Source organism: Myotis daubentonii, chromosome X (genome assembly GCF_963259705.1).
Source record: "Myotis daubentonii chromosome X, mMyoDau2.1, whole genome shotgun sequence".
NCBI lineage: Eukaryota > Metazoa > Chordata > Mammalia > Chiroptera > Vespertilionidae > Myotis > Myotis daubentonii.
Genome location: NC_081861.1, coordinates 113,938,044 through 113,958,508, shown reverse-complemented (window position 1 = coordinate 113,958,508; position 20,465 = coordinate 113,938,044). Strand labels below are relative to the sequence as shown.

Below are 20,465 nucleotides of genomic sequence, written 5' to 3'. Positions count from 1 at the left end.
GTCTGCTGCTCCTAGGACCTATGTGGAATGTGCAGGCCTGCTTCCCTTTGGATGTGGGTGGTCCGTTTGTGTGGCTACTGCTCCTCAGACTGGGGCAGGGTGCTCAGGAAGCTACTGCTCCTTGAGTGGGAGAGGGCTGCTCACGGTGATGCAGTTCCTCATATGGGTATGGGCTGCCCACACCACTGCTGCTCCTTGTATGGATGGGGGCAGGCTGCTTGTGCAGCTTCTGCTCCTTGGATGGGGGCTGGTTTCACACACACTTACTGCTCCTCAGACAGGAGGAGGGTGTGGGCTGCACAGCTGCTGCTCCTCAGATGGGGGCTGGCTGCATGGACCTGCCACTCCTCAATAGTGGGCAGGCTGCTAGTGAGGCTGCTGCTCCTCAGAACGGGCAGGCCGCTCACACAGATGCTGCTCCTTGGACAGGGGCAGGCCACGTGAGGCTTCTGCTCTTAGGCCTGGGGCAGGCTGCTCACAGGGCTGCTGCTCCTTGGACAGGAGTGGGCTGCTCATGTCTGCTGCTTGTGTGGTTGCAGTGCCCTGGGCTAAGACGTTGGGCTGTTCAGAGGGGAGCATGCTTCAGAGCTCACAGGAGGCTGCACCCAGGGTGGCTGGAGACTCGTTAACCGTGGGACCATAGGCGAGGTAGCAGGTCCCTGGCAGGGGTGTCTGTAGAGTCCCAGGTGTTATCTGAGGGCACCCTGGGTGAGGGTGAGGCCTGGTTTCCAGTTACAGCAGCTCTCCCCTTAAAAGCGCTAGGCCACTGAGGACAAGCTGGCCTCCAGGAACTGCTTAAAATGGTAGTAGAGGCTGCCTAGTTAAGCGAGCCCGTTTAGCCTGACCCAAAGGTCTTGTGGGATCTATCTGTGCCTCACTCACATACACAGACACACACACATCCCACATGTCCACATACTCCTGTTTTGGTCCGTCACTGACTCACACTCTCTCCCTCATTGCTGCCTTCTTCCTGCCTCTGTAGTTGGGTTTGGCATGCTATTTACCAGTTTGTGGGTGTAGTTTCCTCTCCAGGTGTCTGTTTATGAGGCTCACTCTCTAGCACCTGTCCGACATGATAAAATTCACCTCTACAAGACACAACACAAAGAGACCAAATCACAAATGCACTCACGACAATAGTAACCCCACTATAAGTGACCACCTGAGAAAAGAGATTTAGGGGCAACAAAAGAGCATAAATGATATCAAAGAAAGTGAAAAAGATAAGAGAGAAAAGAAAAAGAAAGAAAAAGGAGATTACATATATATATATATATATATATATATATATATATATATATATATATATATATATATATATATTTTAGTGTCCCGGTGCATGAAATTCATGCACGGGGGAGGGTGTGTTCCTCAGCCTGGCCTGCACCTTCTATTATTTGGGACCCCTCGAAAAATGTCCTGCCAGTTTACAGGGATTGGGCCTAAACCAGTAGTTGGACATCCCTCTCGTAATCTGGGACTGCTCTGCCCATACTGCAGCCACCGACCGCTACTGCCTCAGCCACTGCATGCCCAAGATCCATAGCTGTGGGGAGAGGGCCCGTGCCCATGCCCCACAGAGAATCAGCTGGGAGGGAGTGCTGTACGCTGGCAGTGGGGCCAAGGACCGGTCCCTGGACCCCGCCAAGTGGGCCCAGCTGCAGAGGAGCCTGGATATGAAGCTGGGCGAGCTAAGCAGCCAGAGTAGGAGCAAAAGGAGGGAGAAGGAGATGTGAGCCAGCCCTCACACCTTCCGGCCTTGTCTTTGCAAATGCGGGTGGGGGCAAGCGGCTGTCCCTGGTGCTTTCTGTGCATTATAGCTGCTCCGGTGATGTGACCAGGGCTGCATGAGCAAGCCAGGGGCCTTTGGGAGGGGGTGGGTCCTCGGGCCCAGCATGCCATGCCTTGAGCTGGGGTGGGGGTGGGCTGCAGTGGCTGTTCTCTGGACCTTCTGGGGAGAGGCACCCCAGGTCTCAGTTTTGCTGGCACCAGGGCCCACTGGGGTTCTCTGAGGTCCCTCGCCAACTGCCTTAAGAGAACCTTTAAGAGAGGTTCCAGGAGTCTGGGTTGATGCCTGGCCTGCGCCCTGCCCTCCTGCTCTCGGATCGCTATGACGATCGAGGGGTGCAGGCCCTCCCGCCCTTCAGTTGCCAAGGTGGGGGTCCGGGGTTGATGCCTGGCCTGCACCCTGCCCTCCCGCCCTTCCACCACCATGGTGGCGGTCCGCGGTTGCTGCCTGGCCTGCAACACAGCCCTCCCGCCCTCCGATCACCATGGCGGGGGTCCAGGGTTGCTGCCTGGCCTGAGCTCTGGCCCTACCGCCCTTCAATTGCCATGGCGGGTCAGGGTTGCTGCCTGGCCTGCACCCTGCCCTCCCACCCTTTGATTGCCATGGTGGGTCCGAGGTTGCCACCTGGCCTGCGCTCTGACCCTCCTGCCCTCGAATTGCCATGGCGATCAGGGCCACAGGCCAGCGGGCAACCCCAGCTTTCCAATGGCAATCACTGGCTAGGAGGTGGGGAAAGGCGGCCTTTGCCCAACCCCCAACTCTTGCCTGCTGCCTGGGTTGCCAATCACCATTCTTCAGTCCTTCCCCTTACACCTCTCATCATTGCAAGTATGCAAATTAACTGCCATCTTTGTTGGCGGTTACTGCCATCTTGGCTGTCAAATAATTTGCATATCTCACTGATTAGCCAATGGGAAGGGTAGCGGTCATACACTAATTACCATGTTTCTCTTTTATTAGATTATATATATATATATATATATATATATATATATATATATGAACACCACAGAACCAATAGTTAAACAAAGAAAACAAAACAAATAATAAATTAATAAATACTATAAAAACAAAATAAACAAACAAAATATAAACACCAAACCCCCAGTTAAGTGGGTGGGACAGAATCTCTCCATGCTGAGCTTATATATAGAAGATAAGGTTAAGAATTGGATGAATATGGGGAGGATCTCAGTTCAGTATAGACGAAGTAGAGAGGGGATGGGTGGATAAGAGGAAAGAGAATGAGAAAATATAATAATAAAATTAGAAAAACTTTGATTTCAAAAATGGTTTTAAAAATAGCAAAAAAAATAGAGTGATGGAAAAATAATGTGAAAAGAAATAGAAAATAAAGCAACAAACAAAAAAAGAAAAAGAAAAGAGAGAGAGAGAGAACAAAGTAATAAAAAATAAAATAAACATGAAAAAGTGAAGTGTTCCTTTGGCTGGCTTAACATCCCATTCTTCTGTACTGCAGTTTTTCTCAGGTTCCGATTGTGGGGACTGAAAGTCTCTCTTTAATCCAGCCACTTTGGACTGGCAAGGACTATTTAGGGGTTTGTTTGTTTTTTAATCCTTCATTCCATTGATGGTGGAATCTGGGTGTGGCTGTATTGGTTGCCTGGATACTGGAGGGAGGGGCTATCTCTTCAGGACAAAATGGCTTCCCTGGTCCCAGGCTCAGTATAACTCAGCACCAAACTCACTGCCACTTCTCCTGGATCTTCCTCTCTCCCAGATTCCACAATCCCGCACCTTCTCCCACACTCCAGCCACGGGTAAGTGCCTGTATAAGAAAGACCCTATGAACTAGGCTCTATGAAGAAAGGCACAAGCCACAGAGGCCAGGGAGGCTGTACCTCTGTTCACTCCTCTCCTGCAGGCACCCCTCAGCTTTCCTGATTGTGGACCCAGATCTAGAATCCCCTGCGAGGGGGGAAAGGCTGTACCTCTGTGCACTCATCTCCTGCCTGCACTCTTCAGCCTTTCCTGACTGTGGACCCGGATCTAGAATCCCCTGCCAACCAGCAGTTCTGGTACCTTCTTTCCACAGCGCCTGTCCCAAGGAATGTGGCCCAAGCCGGTGCCATGTGGATTTGCTCTGATCCTCAGTGATCATTGTCTGGCCAATTATCTTTCCCAGAGCCTTGACTTTACCTTTCTCCTGGAGTCCTCTGCCTTTCCCAGCTTCAAACTGTCTTCCAGCTGAATCTCCTCTGCCAATTCTGGCTGGATGTTACTCATTTCAGCTGCTCGCCCTATCGGCTCTGGGACAAGGCACGGAACACATCTGTCTGTACCACCGCCATTTTGTCTCTCTCAATTGGTCTTTCAATGATTCTTATACACACCAAAATCTGAGAATTACTTTTCACAAGCCCTGTGCCTTTTATAAGGCCAAAACTACTTTTAGTCTTTAAAAACCACAGTTTTGATTAATGGTATTATTCAACATAACCAAATTTGGAGAAAATTAAAATTCAGCATATACAAAATGAGAAAGGAAATATCAGAGGAGCCTGTGGACAAAATAATTCACTGAGATAATATATAAATAACTGGTAGGCCCACACGAAAATGGGGTCATGATAGAAAAGCTAAGAAGATACAAAATGTACAAGCATCCAAGTAACAGTAAAAAAAAAAAAAGTAGAAAAGGAACCAAGTTGTTTATGCAAACACCACTCACCACTTCCTGGATCAAAGAAAAATGACATCATTATAGAGTGCAGAGAAATTACAACTGGCCTGTTCAATCAACAAGCAGCAACTGCCTTAGTATGAAGTGTTACTCCAAAAATGACTACTGCAGAACTGATAACCCAAAGCAACACCAACCAAGCAAATAAACAAATGCTCAAGCAAGGTGAAAGACTAACTGGAGCACCATATAATGAATGAGCAGGTGAAAAAGAGAATGAGAATAAACTATGAAAATCAATATGATGAAACTCACTGGTTAAATGATGCCTAAATAGTCCCAATTCTGACCAGAACTGCTCCAAACTATAGAGTACATGAGAAAAAAGGAAAAGACTACTGTGTGCCTCTTCCAACCCGCAGTTGCCTACCAAATTTACTGTAGACTTAACACTGGCTCAGGATACCATTTTCATACCCCAACAGATTCAGGTGGCCTGCAATCTTGCTCCTTCCCCCACCCACACAGTATGACCAACCCTTTTCATATACCCACTCACATTCACTCTGATTGAACTCACTTAGTCATTCTTCTGCTGGCATCAGCCCTCACTAAAGTTTACCAGCTGTGATGGTTAATTTTATGTGTAAACTTGGCTAGGCTATGGTACCCAGTTGTTTTGTCTAGAAGTCGCCTTGCTGTTTTTTAGATATGATTAACATGTAAATAAGTAGGCTTTGAATAAAACAGATAATCCCTCTATAGCAGGGGTCCTCAAACTTTTTAAACAGGGGGCCAGTTCACTGTTCCTCAGACTGTTGGAGGGCTGGATTATAGTGTAAAAAAAACTATGAACAAATTCCTATGCACACTGCACATATCTTATTTTGAAGTAAAAAAACAAAACGGGAACAAATACAATATTTGTATTTGCATGTGGCCCGTGGGCCGTAGTTTGAGGACCCTTGCTCTATAGTGTGCATTAGCATCATCCAAACAGTTGAAGGCCTTGGGAGCAAAGGCTGAAAGCCTCCCCAAAGAAAGAATTACCAACTAGGCTGGTGTGTCTCAGTTGGTTAGTGTTGGCCCACGCACCAGACGGTCACAGGTTTGATTCTTAGTCAGGGCACGTGCCTGGGTTATGGGTCCCATGGATGTGTCTCTTTTCTATGGACATGTCCATTTACATTCCTTCCTCTCTAAAATCTTTTTTTTTAAAGAATTACTTATGCCTATAGATTGCAAAATAGAAATTCTGTCTGAATTTCCAGTCTTTGGACTCATAACTACAATATGAACTTTTGCCTAAATTTCCACCCTGCTAAACTGCCCTGAAGATTTCTCACTTGCTAGCCCCCACAATCACATAAGCCAATTACTTAAATCAATCTCTCTTCCCCCCCCCCTTTTCACTCTCTCCTTCTCCCACTCTTCTATGCTCTTATATTAATGGTCTACCTTACTATTGGGTCTGTTTCTCTGGAAAATCCTATACATTGCTCATTCTAATCATTTTTCTACCAATAACACTATATCTTTTCTTATAATGAGACTAGAGGAATGGTACACGAAATTTGTGCATTTGGGCAGGTCCCTCAGTCCAACCTGCACACTCTTGCAGTCCAGGAGCCCTCAGCAGATGTCCAACTGATGGCTTAGGCAGGGAGCAGACCTAAACCATCATTCAGACGCCCTAAGCACTGCTGCAAGGGCAGTGAGGCTACCGCCACCAACTCTGCACTGGCCAGCCATGAGCCTGGCTTCTGGCTGAGCAGCACTCCCCATGTGGGAGCACACTGACCACCAGGGGGCAGCTCCTGCATTGAGCATCTGCCCCCTGTTGGTCAGGGCACATAAAAGTGACTGGTCCTTCTGCCATCTGGTTGATTTGTATATTAGCCTTTAATTATATAGGCTACATGGCAGCTATTTTACAACTACTACAACTAATGACATTTTTTCTTAGCAAGGTATAATCCTAAAAAATAAAGAGCTAATATGCAAATGGTCATCACACCCTCACTCTGTGATGCCCTTACTCCATCACAATCCATCACCATGAGGCTGCATTCACAGTGGGCACACGTGGGTGGTTGAGGCTGTGTGTGCAGTGAGGCACATGTGGGTTGGCAGGGACTTGACACTACATGCTTGGCGCAGAGGCGGGTCCCAGCAGCTCCATGTGGCAAGGCCTGGGGGTCCTGCAGCTCCATGCAGCATGGAGGCGGGAACCCTGGTTCCCGCCTACCTCTTTGGGGCAATCTATCAAGGAGCCCCAGATGGGTGGGTGGGGCCTACCTCTTTTTTAAAAAATATATTTTATTGATTTTTCACAGAGAGGAAGGGAGAGGGGTAGAGAGTTAAAAACATCGATGAGAGAGAAACCTTGCTCAGCTGCCTCCTGCACACTCCCTACTGGTGATGTGCCCGCAACCAAGGTACATACCCTTGACCAGAATTGAACCTGGGACCCTTGAGTCTGCAGGCCCATGCTCTATCCGCTGAGCCAAACCTGTTAGAGTAGCCTACCTCTTTGAGCCTGCTGACCCAAGGGTCCCAGGTTCAATTCCAGTCAACGGCATGTACCTCGGTTGGGGGCACATCCCCAGTAGGGGGTGTGCAGGAAGCAGCTGATCGATGTTTCTCTCTCATCCTCTCATCGATGTTTCTAACTCTCTATCCCTCTACCTTCCTCTCTGTAAAAAGAAAAAAAAAATTCACTGAAGACACACATACAATCAGCTAAGATGCAGGTTCCCACTAATTTCTACTCTACCTGTCTCATGTCCAACATTGGAAGAGTGGGCAAAAGTATTCAATATTAGTATTATCTATAAATTATGTCAATCTAACCTTAATTGTGAAATGTAGGTTACCAATTTATGATAATAACTAGAGGCCTGGTGCACAGAAACTTGTGTACTGGGGGGTGGGGGGCGGTCATTCAGTCCGGCCTGTGCTCTCTCGCAGTCTGGGACCCCTTGGGAGATAACGACCTGCTGGCTTAGGCCTGCTCCCGGGTGGCAGAGGGCAGGCCCAATTCCTAGGTGCAGCCCCTGGTTGGGCTCAGAGCAGGGCCAATTGGGGAGTTGCGGCGCCACCCCCTGTCATGCACAGAGCAGGGCATATTGGGAGGTTGTGATGCCACCCTCAGTCACGCTCAGGGTAGGGTTGATTGGGGGGTTGGGGCACCACCCCCTGTCACACTCAAGGCAGAGTTGATGGGGAGGTTGTGGCGCCACCCCCTGTCACTCACAGAGCAGGGCCAATCAGGGCGGTGGAGCGCTGCCTCCAGTCACACACAGAGCCGCAGGGCGATCAGGGGGTTTGGACGCTGCCCCCTGTCATGCTGATCCCGGTGCCAGGAGGCCTCGTGGCTCCGCTGATCCCAGTGCTGGGAGGCATATTACCCTTTTACTATATAGACTAGAGGCCTGGTGCATGGGTGGGGGCTGGCTGGTTTGCCCTGAAGGGTGTCCTGGATCAGGGTTGGGGTCCCCACTGGGGTTGCTGGCCAGCCTGGATGAGGGGATGATGGCTGTTTGCAACTGGTCACACACCCTTCAGGGTGGGGGTCCCCACTGGGGTGCCTGGCCAGCCTGGATGAGGGGATGATGGCTGTTTGCAACTGGTCACACACCCTTCAGGGTGGGGGTCCCCACTGGGGTACCTGACCATCTGGGTGAGGGGCTGAGGGCTGTTTTCAGGCTGGGACTGAAGCTCCCAACCGCTCCTTTTTTTCTTTTTTCTTCTTATTCTGGGCCAGCTTTAGCTCTAAGGCTCAAGTTCTTATGCCTCCGCTCCTGAAAGCAGGTATCTGGATCATTTTGGTTATCAAACTATGTATCAACTCCAGCTCTGAGATCCCAGCTCACTGAAAGCTGGTTTCTGGAGTTTTGTTTAGCGTTTGTATTTGTTACAATGTTTGAAACTGCAGGCTCAGAGTCTTGCAGTGGCCGGCAGGGAACGTTGGAGTCCTCCATCACTGAAGCAAGCAAGCCTCATGTTAGTTTCAAGCTGCCTGGCTGTCGGCCGCCGTTGTGGCTGACAGTTAATTAGCATATTGCCCGGAGTAGCTAATGGGAAGGGTAGCAGTCGTACGCCAATTACCATGTTTTTCTTTTATTAGTGTAGATAATATCTCTTCTGAATGCTATATAATAAAAGGCAAATCCACTGAACAGCGGAACAAGCGGTTGTTATGACACATACTGACCACAAGGGGGAAGATGATCAACACAGGAGTTGCCCCTTGGTGGTCATTGTGTTGCTCAGCCAGGAGCCAGGCTCATGGAGGGTGCGGACAGCAGCAGTGGCTAGAGCCTCTCCTGCCTCCATAACATCGCTAAGAATATCTGACTGGGAGCAAGCCTATGCCATCAGTTGGACATCCCCCAAGGGCTCCCAAATGGAAAGAGGGTGCAGACTGAGCTGAGGGAAGCCTCCCCTCCCCCGCAAGTGCACGAATTTCATTCACCAGGCCTGTAGTAATTTATAATATGCATTCGTATCACATTCCACATTAAGGTCCAAACCTCTGTTAATAACATTGACTAAATAGTTTAGTTAATAACATTAGCAATCAAAACTTTATCTGAACATACAAATGGATGTATTTGATACGCACATACACACACCATGGTTTTCTAAGACGTTATTGAACTTATCACAAAATATAAATTGAATTATTTTATAAAAATAGTTCTAACATTATATTATTACCTACTTTCTCTTGTTCATTTAGCCCAACAGAACTCCTTTGCAAGAAGATAGCCTAAGGAATATTCTACATTATCTAGCTATGAAAAAGTTTTATAAAACCAAGTGTCCCATACATTTACTCCAATGAAGTGGTTCAATTTAGAATGTAATCTAAACAAATATATTTAATAGCATGGCCAGGAAAATCACCACCATGTATATATATAAAAGCCTAAGTGACCAAACAACCAGTCGACTGGTTGCTATGATGCACACTGACCACCAGAGGGCAGAACGCTCAATTCAGGAGCTGCCCCCTGGTAGTCAGTGTGCTTTCACAGGGAGAGTGCCGCTCAGCTGACCTACAGGTGCCAGATGCAGGGCTCATGGCTGGCGAGTGCTGCTGTGGTGGTGCAAGCCTCTCCCAATTGGGTCTGACTGGGCATGAGCCAGCACAGCACAGGCACAGTGGGGCCAAGATGAGCGGGGGCAGCATGCAGGAGCCACAGGTGGCATTGGACTGCCAATTTCGGCTCAATCTCCGAAGGCCATGCCAAGGGAACCCCACTGCAGGGGTCCTCTAGTGGTTTATAAAACAATATCTGTGAGAGAAAAGGAAGTGGCTTCTTGATTCTGCATGGAATCTTCTTAATTTGTATTTCTACTTCTCCTCCTACATTTGTAACAACTGAATAAACTGAGAATGTTGTTTCTTCTTGTAGCTATAATCACTCTAGACCTGTGGTCAGCAAACTGTAGCACGAGAGCTACATGCGGCTCTTTGGCCCCATGAGTGTGGCTCTTCTTAAGCCTTAGGAGTACCTTAATTAAGTTAATAACAATGTACCTACCTATATAGTTTAAGTTTTAAAAATTTGGCTCTCAAAAGAAATTTCAATTGTTGTACTGTTGATATTTGGCTCTGTTGACTAATGAGTTTGCCGACCACTGCGACAAAATGATTAGCTAAAATACACTGATATGATCAATATATTTATCAATTAATAGTGAAAAAGGCCCTAGCTAGTTGCACTCAATGGATAGAGTGTTGGCCTGAGGACTGAAGGGTCCCGAGTCAGATTCCAGTCAAGGACATGTACCTCCATCCTGGCCCAGGTCAGGGCGTGTGCAGGAGGCAACCATGAGGTGCCTCTCTCACATTGATGTTTCTCTCTCTGTCTCTCCCCTTCCCTTTCACTCTCACTCAAAATCAATGAAAAAAATCCTCAGGTAACAATTATCAAAAAACAAAACAAAGCAAAACAAAACAAAAACCAACAACAGTGAAACAGGAATTGATTTTTATAATTTGAGGTATTCTGTACCTTGATTCATTTATATGCTATTGTTTTTCTAAAAATTAGGGATTATTAATGTGGAAAGAAAAAAGAATTATGGGGAAAGGGCCACATAGGGACATATGCATTCTCTACAGCATAATTGAGAAATACATTTGATTAAGGACCAAAGTGAAGAATTGGGGGGTGGGGGCGGACAAAAGCATTGATAATTGATAGAGACCTGGTGAAAAAGAGAAGCAATTATAAATTATTTTGGACATCTTACTGACAGTTATCTTTCTTGGTTTTAATCCTTGAGAGTTAAGATGAACTACGTCTCAATAGCTACATGTACGAGAAAATAATATTCCCTGCCACCAGAAGCTGCTCTCAGCACAGCTTCCCCCTTTACTCCAAGCCAGGGGCTATACACACAAATGACCAAAGGGAGGGTATTATTTTTCAAGAATTCTTTTCACTCGTTCTCTTTCCCTCAATTTCCAGTTTCAACAGCCTCTTCCCTTCAAGTGGGCTACTTGTGGACTCACCAAATACACCAATTACTCCATAACTTATCTTTGATCCATGTCCTCCAAGGGATGAAGGAATGTTAGGTTTTGTCTTTGCACTCAATCCCTCTTCTTATTGTGTGTGTTTGTGTCGTGTGTGTGTGTTTGTGTGTGTGTGTGTGTGTGTGTGTACACGCATACATACCTATACTGTATAAATTCATACCACTATCAATGGTTTGGAAGAATCAACACTTTTCTGGCTAGACAAAACCAAGGGATAACATTACTAATAGAGAAGCAAGTCATACAGCTCACAGTACTTGACTGATTAACGAACCTTTCTTCATTAATTGTTTGTCGTGTAAGAAATCAGAACTTGAGAGCACCATCCACAAATGCAAAAGCAAAATCTTAATATTCTACCCAAAGAATATTGCCCTGGCAAGTGTTGCTCAATGATTGGAGAGTCGGCCTGCACACCAAGGGGTCACAGGTACAATTCCCAGTCAAGGGCACCTACCTGGGTTGCAGGTTTGATTCTCCGCCCCTGTCTGGGCTCCTGTGGAAAGGAACCAATTTATGTGTCTCTCTCACATTTAAGTCTCTCTTTCTTTCCCTCTCTCTCTCCCTCTCCCTTCCACTCTCCTAGAAATCTACAGAAAGGTATCCCCAGGTGAGGATTAACAACAACAACAACAAAAGAGTATGGCCCAACTCATTTATTGACCTGAAATAAGTGAGGTTTAAAACCATTTTTTCAGAAACCTATTAAATAATCAGATATTTACTAGGAATTTGAAACTCCCTAAATATGGTTAGCTGGCCTTATATATTCAGAGATTTTTTTTTTTTATGGCAAAAGCCTTCAAGGAAATAAACCAAAAGGACACTGTTTTTTAAGTATGAACAAAAACTGAAGAATGAAAAGCTCAGGGGGAAGGTAAGAAATGTGAATAACACACAGGAAACACTATACAAAACTTAATTTTATAAGTTGTGTTTTTCACTGAGTTTTAACATTGGCTAGTGAGGTAATTATATTTTTATGAATGAGGAAGTCAGCAAGTAAGCAATCGAGAGTGTAGAAGAAAAGTTTAGAAAATTAAAAGTGAGAGAAAATTACTCATGTCAAAACATGAAGGAAAATGATTGCATAAAATATAAGCTTATTCTATTAACTGCCTGGGTCAATATGAGAGTAAGTCATGGAATCATAGAAAAATGTTCAAAGGATTACGGTTTTTGCTTAACGTGTATGAAAAAACATATACTTGATTTTAGTGAAACAAAAATCTACAGCTTACAGCTTCAACCAAGACATTTTGGATCTATATTTTACCTAGCATAATTGCACCAAATATTTTCTCCCTAAACATAGTTGTTATGTAGGAAAAAATATTAGAACTTCTGTAGCAACCTCCGTATCTGCGACAATAGGAAATATATAACAAAATATTATTGACTGCATGCGTATTTTAAAACAAATGTATTAATATGCATTCTATTATCACCTCAATAACAATTAATTTTATATAGGTTCCATATATATTCTCTTGGTGCAAAGTGAACTTAAACAGACTCTTGAAGACATGCAATTAAAGTCAATGTCTGCTGCAATCATTGAGCACAAAGCTGGGTGTACCTTAGGCCCTGGGGGGAAGAGGGCCTAAGCTGTCAGTAGGACATCCTCTGAGGACTCCCAGACTGTGAGAGGGCACAGTCCTGGCTGAGGGACCGCCCCCGCCTCCACCAACAAGTGTATGAATTTTCATGCACCGGGCCTCTAGTTAAGGATACACATAAACCGATGAACCAACGTAGGTCTAGAGACAGAGAAGCATTGATCAGATGCTCAAACCTCAGAGGGAAGGCAGGAGGGAGGGTGGAGCTAAGGGGGAGAGATCAACCAAAGGACTTGGATGCATGCATATAAGCCTAACCAATGGACACAGACACCAGGGAGAGGGGGTGAGAGCATGAGTGGAGGGAAGGGGGACAATGGGGAGATAAGGACACATTTGTAATACCTTGATAAAGGAAAAAAATTCCAATAAATGTTTAGTCCTATATTCATTATGTGTTCATATTTAGTTTTATATTTCTCATTAAAGAAAACCTTGAAGGAATGCCTTTGTTTATGCATATGTATATTTCCTTCATGGAATTTTGAGGTCCGAGCCAATGCTTGTTTATTACTTTCACTTGAAAAACTGAGTTTTTAAACACTAGGTAGAGTAAAAGTATAGGGATAAATTATTTAATAATCTGGGAACATAATGATAAATAGTCTACAAAATTAAGATTTGTTTTATTTAAATAGATCCTTATAGTGAGATCTGCAATGAAATCTCCCAAGGGAATTTTGAAAGTCTACAATTACAATAAAACTAAACAATGGTGTAGGAAATATAGATTAAATTTTTACTTCATTGAGAAACTGATCATGTAGTTCTTTTCTACATCTAATGTATGATTCTATCATTACAATCAAATTATCAAATAGACATGTTATTCAATTATTTTAAAGATTCAACAATTAAATGTATCTGATCTGATTAGATAAGTTTTCATTGTGACATTTAATACTTGATCCTTTCTTTTCTTCATAAACACTGATTATAAAGTAGCATAAGCTTCCACCCTGGCTGGTGTGGTTCAGTTGTTTGGAGTGTTGTCCTGTGCACTGCAAGGTCATGGGTTCAATTCCTGGTCAGGGCACGTACCTGGGTTACAGGTTTGCTCTCAGCTTGGGGAGCATATGAGAGATAACCAATTGATGTATTTTCTCTCACATCAGTGTTTCTCTCTAAAGTCAATAAAAACATATTTTAGATGAAAATTTAAAAATAAATAAGTAAATAAATAAATAAATGTTAAAAATAGCATAAGCTTCCAAAGAGAAATAGACACCTCAAAAAAGGTATCAATCAAAACCCTGGGAATAAAACTTTAATTGAAAATAGGCCCTTTATTCATAACTTTAAATCCACCGGAGAACACTTATGATATTCTGTTACTCTATCTTGTACCTTGAGGAGAGAGACTACATTGGATTCTTCTGTGTATTTCCAAAATCATACTGCCCCACATACATTTGCAGTATATAAATGCTTGTTGAATTAATGCATAAATACGGTATAAATTCCTAGGTTTGTCTTATGTGTTTCAGTCTAATGTCTTTGACTTCTAATATATTTAGTATTTTTAAATTCCCATATCCATATGTAATATCTTGTGTGTATTTACTTGGGACAATAGGGGGAAAATGCCAGTTTTATGTTTCTTTTTGTTTGGATCTGTTTCTGCACTAGAATACAAATCCCAGAGCCTTAGTCTATGTCTCCTTGTTACTAATATACGCCCAAATTCTAGATCATTTTAGATAATAAATATTTGTTGGATGAGTGAAGGAAGGAAGGAAGGAAGGAAGGAAGGAAGGAAGGAAGGAAGGAAGAAAGGAAGGAAGGAAGGAAGGAAAGGCAAATTGAGATCAGTAGTGTCCCCAGCCACGGTGGCTTATTCCCTAGAACACCACTGAGAGCGTAAAGTACAAATGAGGTTGGAGGGGATGAATACATCCCCATAACCAAGTGCTTTCTCTGCGAATGCAGCTAATTTTACTGTTTCTTGCCAGAGAGAACTGAAGTCTGTACTTACGCAAGAGGAAAAAAATCGGCAAACGAGGTGAAATGGTGAGCAAATCCAGGATGTCAGCGTTGAGACCACGGGAACTGTCCCCCTTGGGGGCAGACAGGGCGGGAGGAATGGGTGTCTGGGCTGTGCTGAGCGAGGGAGAGGAGACAGAGTAAAGGGGGGGGAAGGCAAGTTCACAGGAGGGAAGATGGGAGGCGGAGAGTCAGTGAGGCTGTGGAGGCCGGGCTCTGCCAGCAGAGAGGGGGCCTTGATGGTGAACAGGAGGAAGTGGAGGTCGCTGGCGTCACCAGGCCAAGGACCCAGGTCAGGCTGTGGGAACTGTGGGTGCGAACGCTGACGTCATTCCGATGAAGCTTTGGGATTCATGCTGAGGCAACAAGGATTCCCCAAAAGGGCTGGGCGGTGGTTAAGGAAACACCCACATCAGGACCACAGACACACAAGTTGCCCCGAGAAAGCAAGTGCGGTTGATGTCCTGGCAGCGGTCACACTTGTCCTCGTGTGTCACATTTTAAAATGCCAAGAAGGCCCGGGGCCCAGCATGAGACGGGCATGGAATCCAGAGAAGATCGGCACTGCCCGCCTCCTCCGGCCCCCCTCACGCCCCCCTGTGAGGGCCCCCGCCCCTCCCCCAGGCCCTGAGTAACGGTCACTGCTTCCGGTCCCCTCAGAGCCAACCGCCACCGCCAGCGGCCCGCAGCCTCCCGCGTGTCCTGTCGCTGCGTCCGCCTGTCCCCGGTGCCCTGCCCTCACCCTGGACCTTCCAAGACCCCAGCCGCCTGTCTCCGGTGCCCTGCCCTCACCCAGGGCCTTCTGAGACCCCAGCCGCCTGTCCCCGGTGCCCTGCCCGCACCCAGGACCTTCTGAGACCCCAGCCGCCTGTCTCCGGTGCCCTGCCCTCACCCAGGGCCTTCTGAGACCCCAGCCGCCTGTCCCCGGTGCCCTGCCCGCACCCAGGGCCTTCTGAGACCCCAGCCGCCTGTCCCCGGTGCCCTGCCCGCACCCGGGACCTTCCGAGACTCCAGCCGCCTGTCTCCGGTGCCCTGCCCTCACCCAGGACCTTCTGAGAACCCAGCCGCCTGTCTCCGGTGCCCTGCCCTCACCCAGGATCTTCTGAGACTCCAGCTGCCTGCACCTGTGACCTTCCAGCCTCCTCCACTCCTACTCGGCCTCTGACCGCTCCTGTGCCTGCAGACATGGCCACTCCTCCGCCCTCCTCTGAGCGCCAGGGCTACCATCCAGACTGCGAGGCCGCCATCAACCAGCAGATAGGCCTGGAGCTCTATGCGGCCTCTGTGTACACCTCCATCGCCGGCTACTTCCAGAGCCGGGCCTGGCAGCAGGGCTCCCAGTACTTCCAGAAGCGGGCCCTCAAGAAGAGGGAGCAGGCGGAGCGGCTGGTGTGGCTGCAGAGCCAGCGCGGGGGCCGGGTCCTGCTGGAGGTGGTCCCCCGGCCACAGCAGCACGAGTGGGACAGCAGCCTGATGGCCCTGGAGCAGGCCCTGCTCATGGCGAAGAGAGTGGACCAGGGCCTGTGGCACCTGCACCGCCTGGCCACCCACCGGGAGGACGCCCACCTGTGCGAGTTCCTGGAGAGCCACTGCCTGCACCCACAGGCCTCCTTCCTCCAGGAGCTGGGCGGCCACATCAGCCAGCTGCACCAGATGCAGGCCCCCGAGTCCGGCCTGGAGGAGGACCTGCTCCACAAGCTCACCCTGGGCGACGGAGAGGAGCAGTGACCAGGACTGCCTTCCTGAGAGCCATGGGGGCCTCCCTGCCCCGTGTCCGGATGCCCATGGCCACATTGCCTGTGCAAAACGGGCACCTCAGTTCGATGTTCAAAGTTCGCTGTCTCTTCAAATAAAGTCATTGGTTCTTAAATAAATAAAGGTCTTTCTCTGATTCCTGTGTGCAAATGCCTCACATTTCAGTTTTAAAACCGGTATCCAGGAGTCTCCACCCAGGCCTCAATTAGTGCAGCTCGGGACCCTGGATGGAGGGAGGAGGGAGGGATTTCATAGGATCCTGATGGAGGGAAGACAGATTCCATAGGATCCTGATAGAGGAAGAGAGATTCCATAGGACCCTGATGGGGGAGGGATGAGGGATTCCATAGGACCCTGATGGAGGGAGGAGAGATTCCATAGGACCCTGATGGAGGGAGGAGATATTCTATAGGACCCTTATGGAGGAGGGACGAGGGATTCCGTAGGACCCTGCATGGAGTAGGAGGTATTCCGTGGGACCCTGCATGGAGGAGGAGTTATTCCATGTGAACCTGGATGGAGGAGGAGGTTTCCTTGGCACCTGGGAAAACACAAAATTAACCTACCCTTATAAACAATGTATATGAGGGTGCAGTCAGGTGGAAGGTCTTCGGCCCTTTGAATGTAGATGAATGTTCATGCTAAACATATAAAACATATCCTTAAAATCACAGCTGTGCTTACCTCTGGGAAAAGGGTGAATAGAATGGGATTGGGCAGGGCCTAAAAGAAAGGATTCTTGTATTTAACCTACAGTTTTTGGTTTACTAAAATATGCAAATATTAACATTTGTTAACATCTGGGTGGTAAGATGAAGACCCCTTACTCTAAGATCAGAGTAAATGAAATTGCTACACTGAGGATGGTCCTTGGTCAATTGTGAGAGTAAATAGCTGCTCTGTGAATAGCAGATCTGTTTTAACTTGCTCAGCTCTAACCCTCACCCACCCCTACTTACATAGCACAGTGAAGATCTTTGGATTCTGAGCCTTTTAATCTCCCCAAACTACACTCCAAGACAGTGGATGAATGTAAGACAATTACAGAACTGCAGAGAAGGGAAACAATAGGCACATTTCCCTGAGGGAAAAAAAAACTAGTGTTCAACTGTGAGAAATACTGTGTTTGTTTTGGCATCAGAAAGTGTTCCTGTCCTACCTGTAAGCTCTATGCCATGTATCCCCAAAGGAGAAAGAAACTGAATAACTGACACACTCCACTCTCCCATGTTGAGCAAAACCCTAGCAGTGAAATGGACATTACAATTCTAGATCTGATCCATGCTACTTACCGAGGTGAATCAAGTTAGTCCTTTATTCATAAATATAAATGAAAAAGGTTTGCCAGATGTATGAGGAAGGTAAAATAGAAGATCACAGTAAACACACAAAACTATGTCATTTTGGGGGGAAACTCAGATAAAAAATGGAAATAAAAGATAATTTTACCAAAAATTCAAATTCCTGTTTTAAGAATTTAAAGGAAAGGTAATAGATTTATAAAATTAACATAAAATGTCTACTCTAGAAGGAAGCAATTAGAGGACAGATCAAGTACTTGCAAGATAGAAATATTTGCAACAGCATGGATTGACCTGGAGAGTATTATGCTAAATGAAATAAGCCACTCAGAGAATGTGAAGTGTCACATGATATCACTCATATGTGGAAACTAATGAACAAAATAAATCCATGAACAAATTAGTTCCAGAAACAATAACTTTTTTGTTTTTTTTAAAAAATTGAAAACTAAAAGGGGAAGTTAGTGGAATAGTATGATGTTGAAAAATGTTGCTACATTACAAGGTATCAGAATTATCTTAAATGTGCTTATTATAAGTGATCAAAGTTATGGTAACAACTACCTGTAAGACACAATCTTCAAATGCTGTCTAAGAAGCAAAAAATGGGACAATGGAGAAAGATAAGTACTCTACATCAGTAATCAGGCTTCAGAAATATTTGCTTTGGGAATTGGTAAACAACTACAGCAGGCCCTGTTTCAATAGCCATACTTCCTAATGTTAACTGCCATAGCCAGAGGAGGATGAATACTTGGAAGATGCTGATGTTCATACAGTAATGTAACCTCTTGTATTTAAGAGTGAAGAGAGCTCTAGAAACATTATTTGGAAGTGCCCCACCTCCATGGACAGCCAGCGGTGGGTATTTGTGAAGGAGGGACTGGATGACTTCAGAACGGGCTGTCCATCTGCTGAAGATGTGATCACTCGTGGCCCTCGGGAGGAATTTCTCCCCATGATTGCTCATAGAATTCTCTGCCCTCTGCCCAAAAAGATTCACAGGCAGCCGCCCACGGGAGCAGACCTGTGTTCCCAGCTCTTGCGAGCCCAGCGAGCACGGAAGGCCTTTGTAGAGAACATTGAAGCCAGCCTGACCCAGCATTCCCTGGCGAGCAGCCCGAATCTGGAGGAAGCTCTCCCTCCAGACCTCCTGCTCAAGGTCCTGGAAGTGCTCGATCCTGATAGGGAGCTGGAGGACACGTGGGCGTATTGTGAGGGCACCAAGGAAAGAAAGAAGACCCCCACACACCTGTGTGAAGAACATCCTGAGGAGACCAACCTGGAGCCTCCCCAGGCAGCGAACCTGGAGCCTCCCCAGGCCGTGAACCTGGAGCCTCCCCAGGCAGCGAACCTGGAGCCTCCCCAGGCAGCGAACCTGGAGCCTCCCCAGGCAGCGAACCTGGAGCCTCCCCAGGCAGTGAACCTGGAGCCTCCCCAGGCAGTGAACCTGGAGCCTCCCCAGGCAGCGAACCTGGAGCCTCCCCAGGCAGTGAACCTGGAGCCTCCCCAGGCAGTGAACATGGAGCCTCCCCAGGCAGCAAACCTGGAGCCTCCACAGGCAGGAATCCTGGAGCCTCCCCAGGCAGGAATCCTGGAGCCTCCCCAGGCAGTGAACCTGGAGCCTCCCCAGGCAGCAAACCTGGAGCCTCCACAGGCAGTGAAACTGGAACCTCCCCAGGCAGTGAACCTGGAACCTCCCCAGGCAGTGAACCTGGAACCTCCCCAGGCAGTGAACCTGGAACCTCCCCAGGCAGTGAACCTGGAGCCTCCCCAGGCAGTGAACATGGAGCCTCCCAAGGAAGTCCACCTGAAATCTGCCTGGAAGCTCAACCTGGAACCTCCCAAGGAGGGCAACCTGGAACCTGAAGACCAAACCCACATGGAAACGGCCAAGGAGAGTCTCCAGTCATATTTATTCAGTTTGTTTCCTGAGGAAGATACAAATGCAGCATGCACAACAGATATCCCCAAAGATCCTGTGCTCCAAAAAGCAAGAAAAACAGTTCGTGAATTCTGCAGATGGATCGATGATAATTATGGAGACATAGGCATTGATGAAGAGGACCTCATGAAACAGTTTGAAATTGACTTAGAGGTCCCACTCACCCATAATACAGTCAAAATAAAGAAAATAAGCCAGCTTCCTTTGAATATAAGGCCCTGCACACAGCTAGATCACATACAGCAGAGAAAATTCTCCCTGCAGGAAGGTAACTGGGAAAGGAAACTCCGAAAACCAGAAGAGCCTTATAAACCCAAACGGGAGAAGATAAGGTATGGAGCATGGTACCTGGAAACCAAATCCTGGCAAAAGCTGGTCAATGACCAGCCTTGGCCGGACCCTAAAGCCGTCCCTGACAAGGAATATTGGACCTATGGAAGGCATCTTGAACCAGACATTATTGATGAACTTTATGGACCATTTGCCTTCAAATATTTCATTGAAAGCAAGGGATACAAGATGCCAGGTGTGATTGAGATGTTTAAGAGGAAGGGATGGAACTATGAGTCTGTGAAGATTCCTATACACCAAGTAATGAAACTCCTCTCCAAACCCAAAGAGGAGGATTCAGGGGGCAAAGAGGATTAGACAATTTTCTCTTTACTACTCACTTGGCTAGTGTGTCTCTCTCATTTTAACATGAGTCAGAATTCACCATGAGTGCCTCCTTGTGTATGGACAATTTGATTCCACAACATCTGTACATTTAACACCTAGTGCTAATAAAAATCTAAATGACCTTCTGCTTGGGTTCATCAATGTGTTATGTATTTTACCAACTATGAAGTCAATATTTACATATACTCCTCT

At 46.7% G+C, this 20,465-nt stretch overlaps 2 protein-coding genes across 2 annotated transcripts; both read left to right on the top strand.

Moving 5' to 3' along the window:
* The first annotated feature begins 15,779 nt into the window (after positions 1-15,779).
* On the top strand, positions 15,780-16,322 carry LOC132223658 (ferritin heavy chain-like). The gene has a single exon (XM_059678723.1). The coding sequence runs from the start codon at positions 15,780-15,782 to the stop codon at positions 16,320-16,322; it is 543 nt and encodes a 180-aa protein (XP_059534706.1).
* A 2,175-nt stretch (positions 16,323-18,497) lies between these two features.
* LOC132223657 (protein FAM47A-like) lies at positions 18,498-20,243 on the top strand. The gene is made up of 2 exons (XM_059678722.1): positions 18,498-18,947; positions 19,332-20,243. The coding sequence occupies exons 1-2, from the start codon at positions 18,498-18,500 to the stop codon at positions 20,241-20,243; spliced, it is 1,362 nt and encodes a 453-aa protein (XP_059534705.1).
* Positions 20,244-20,465: the final 222 nt, after the last annotated feature.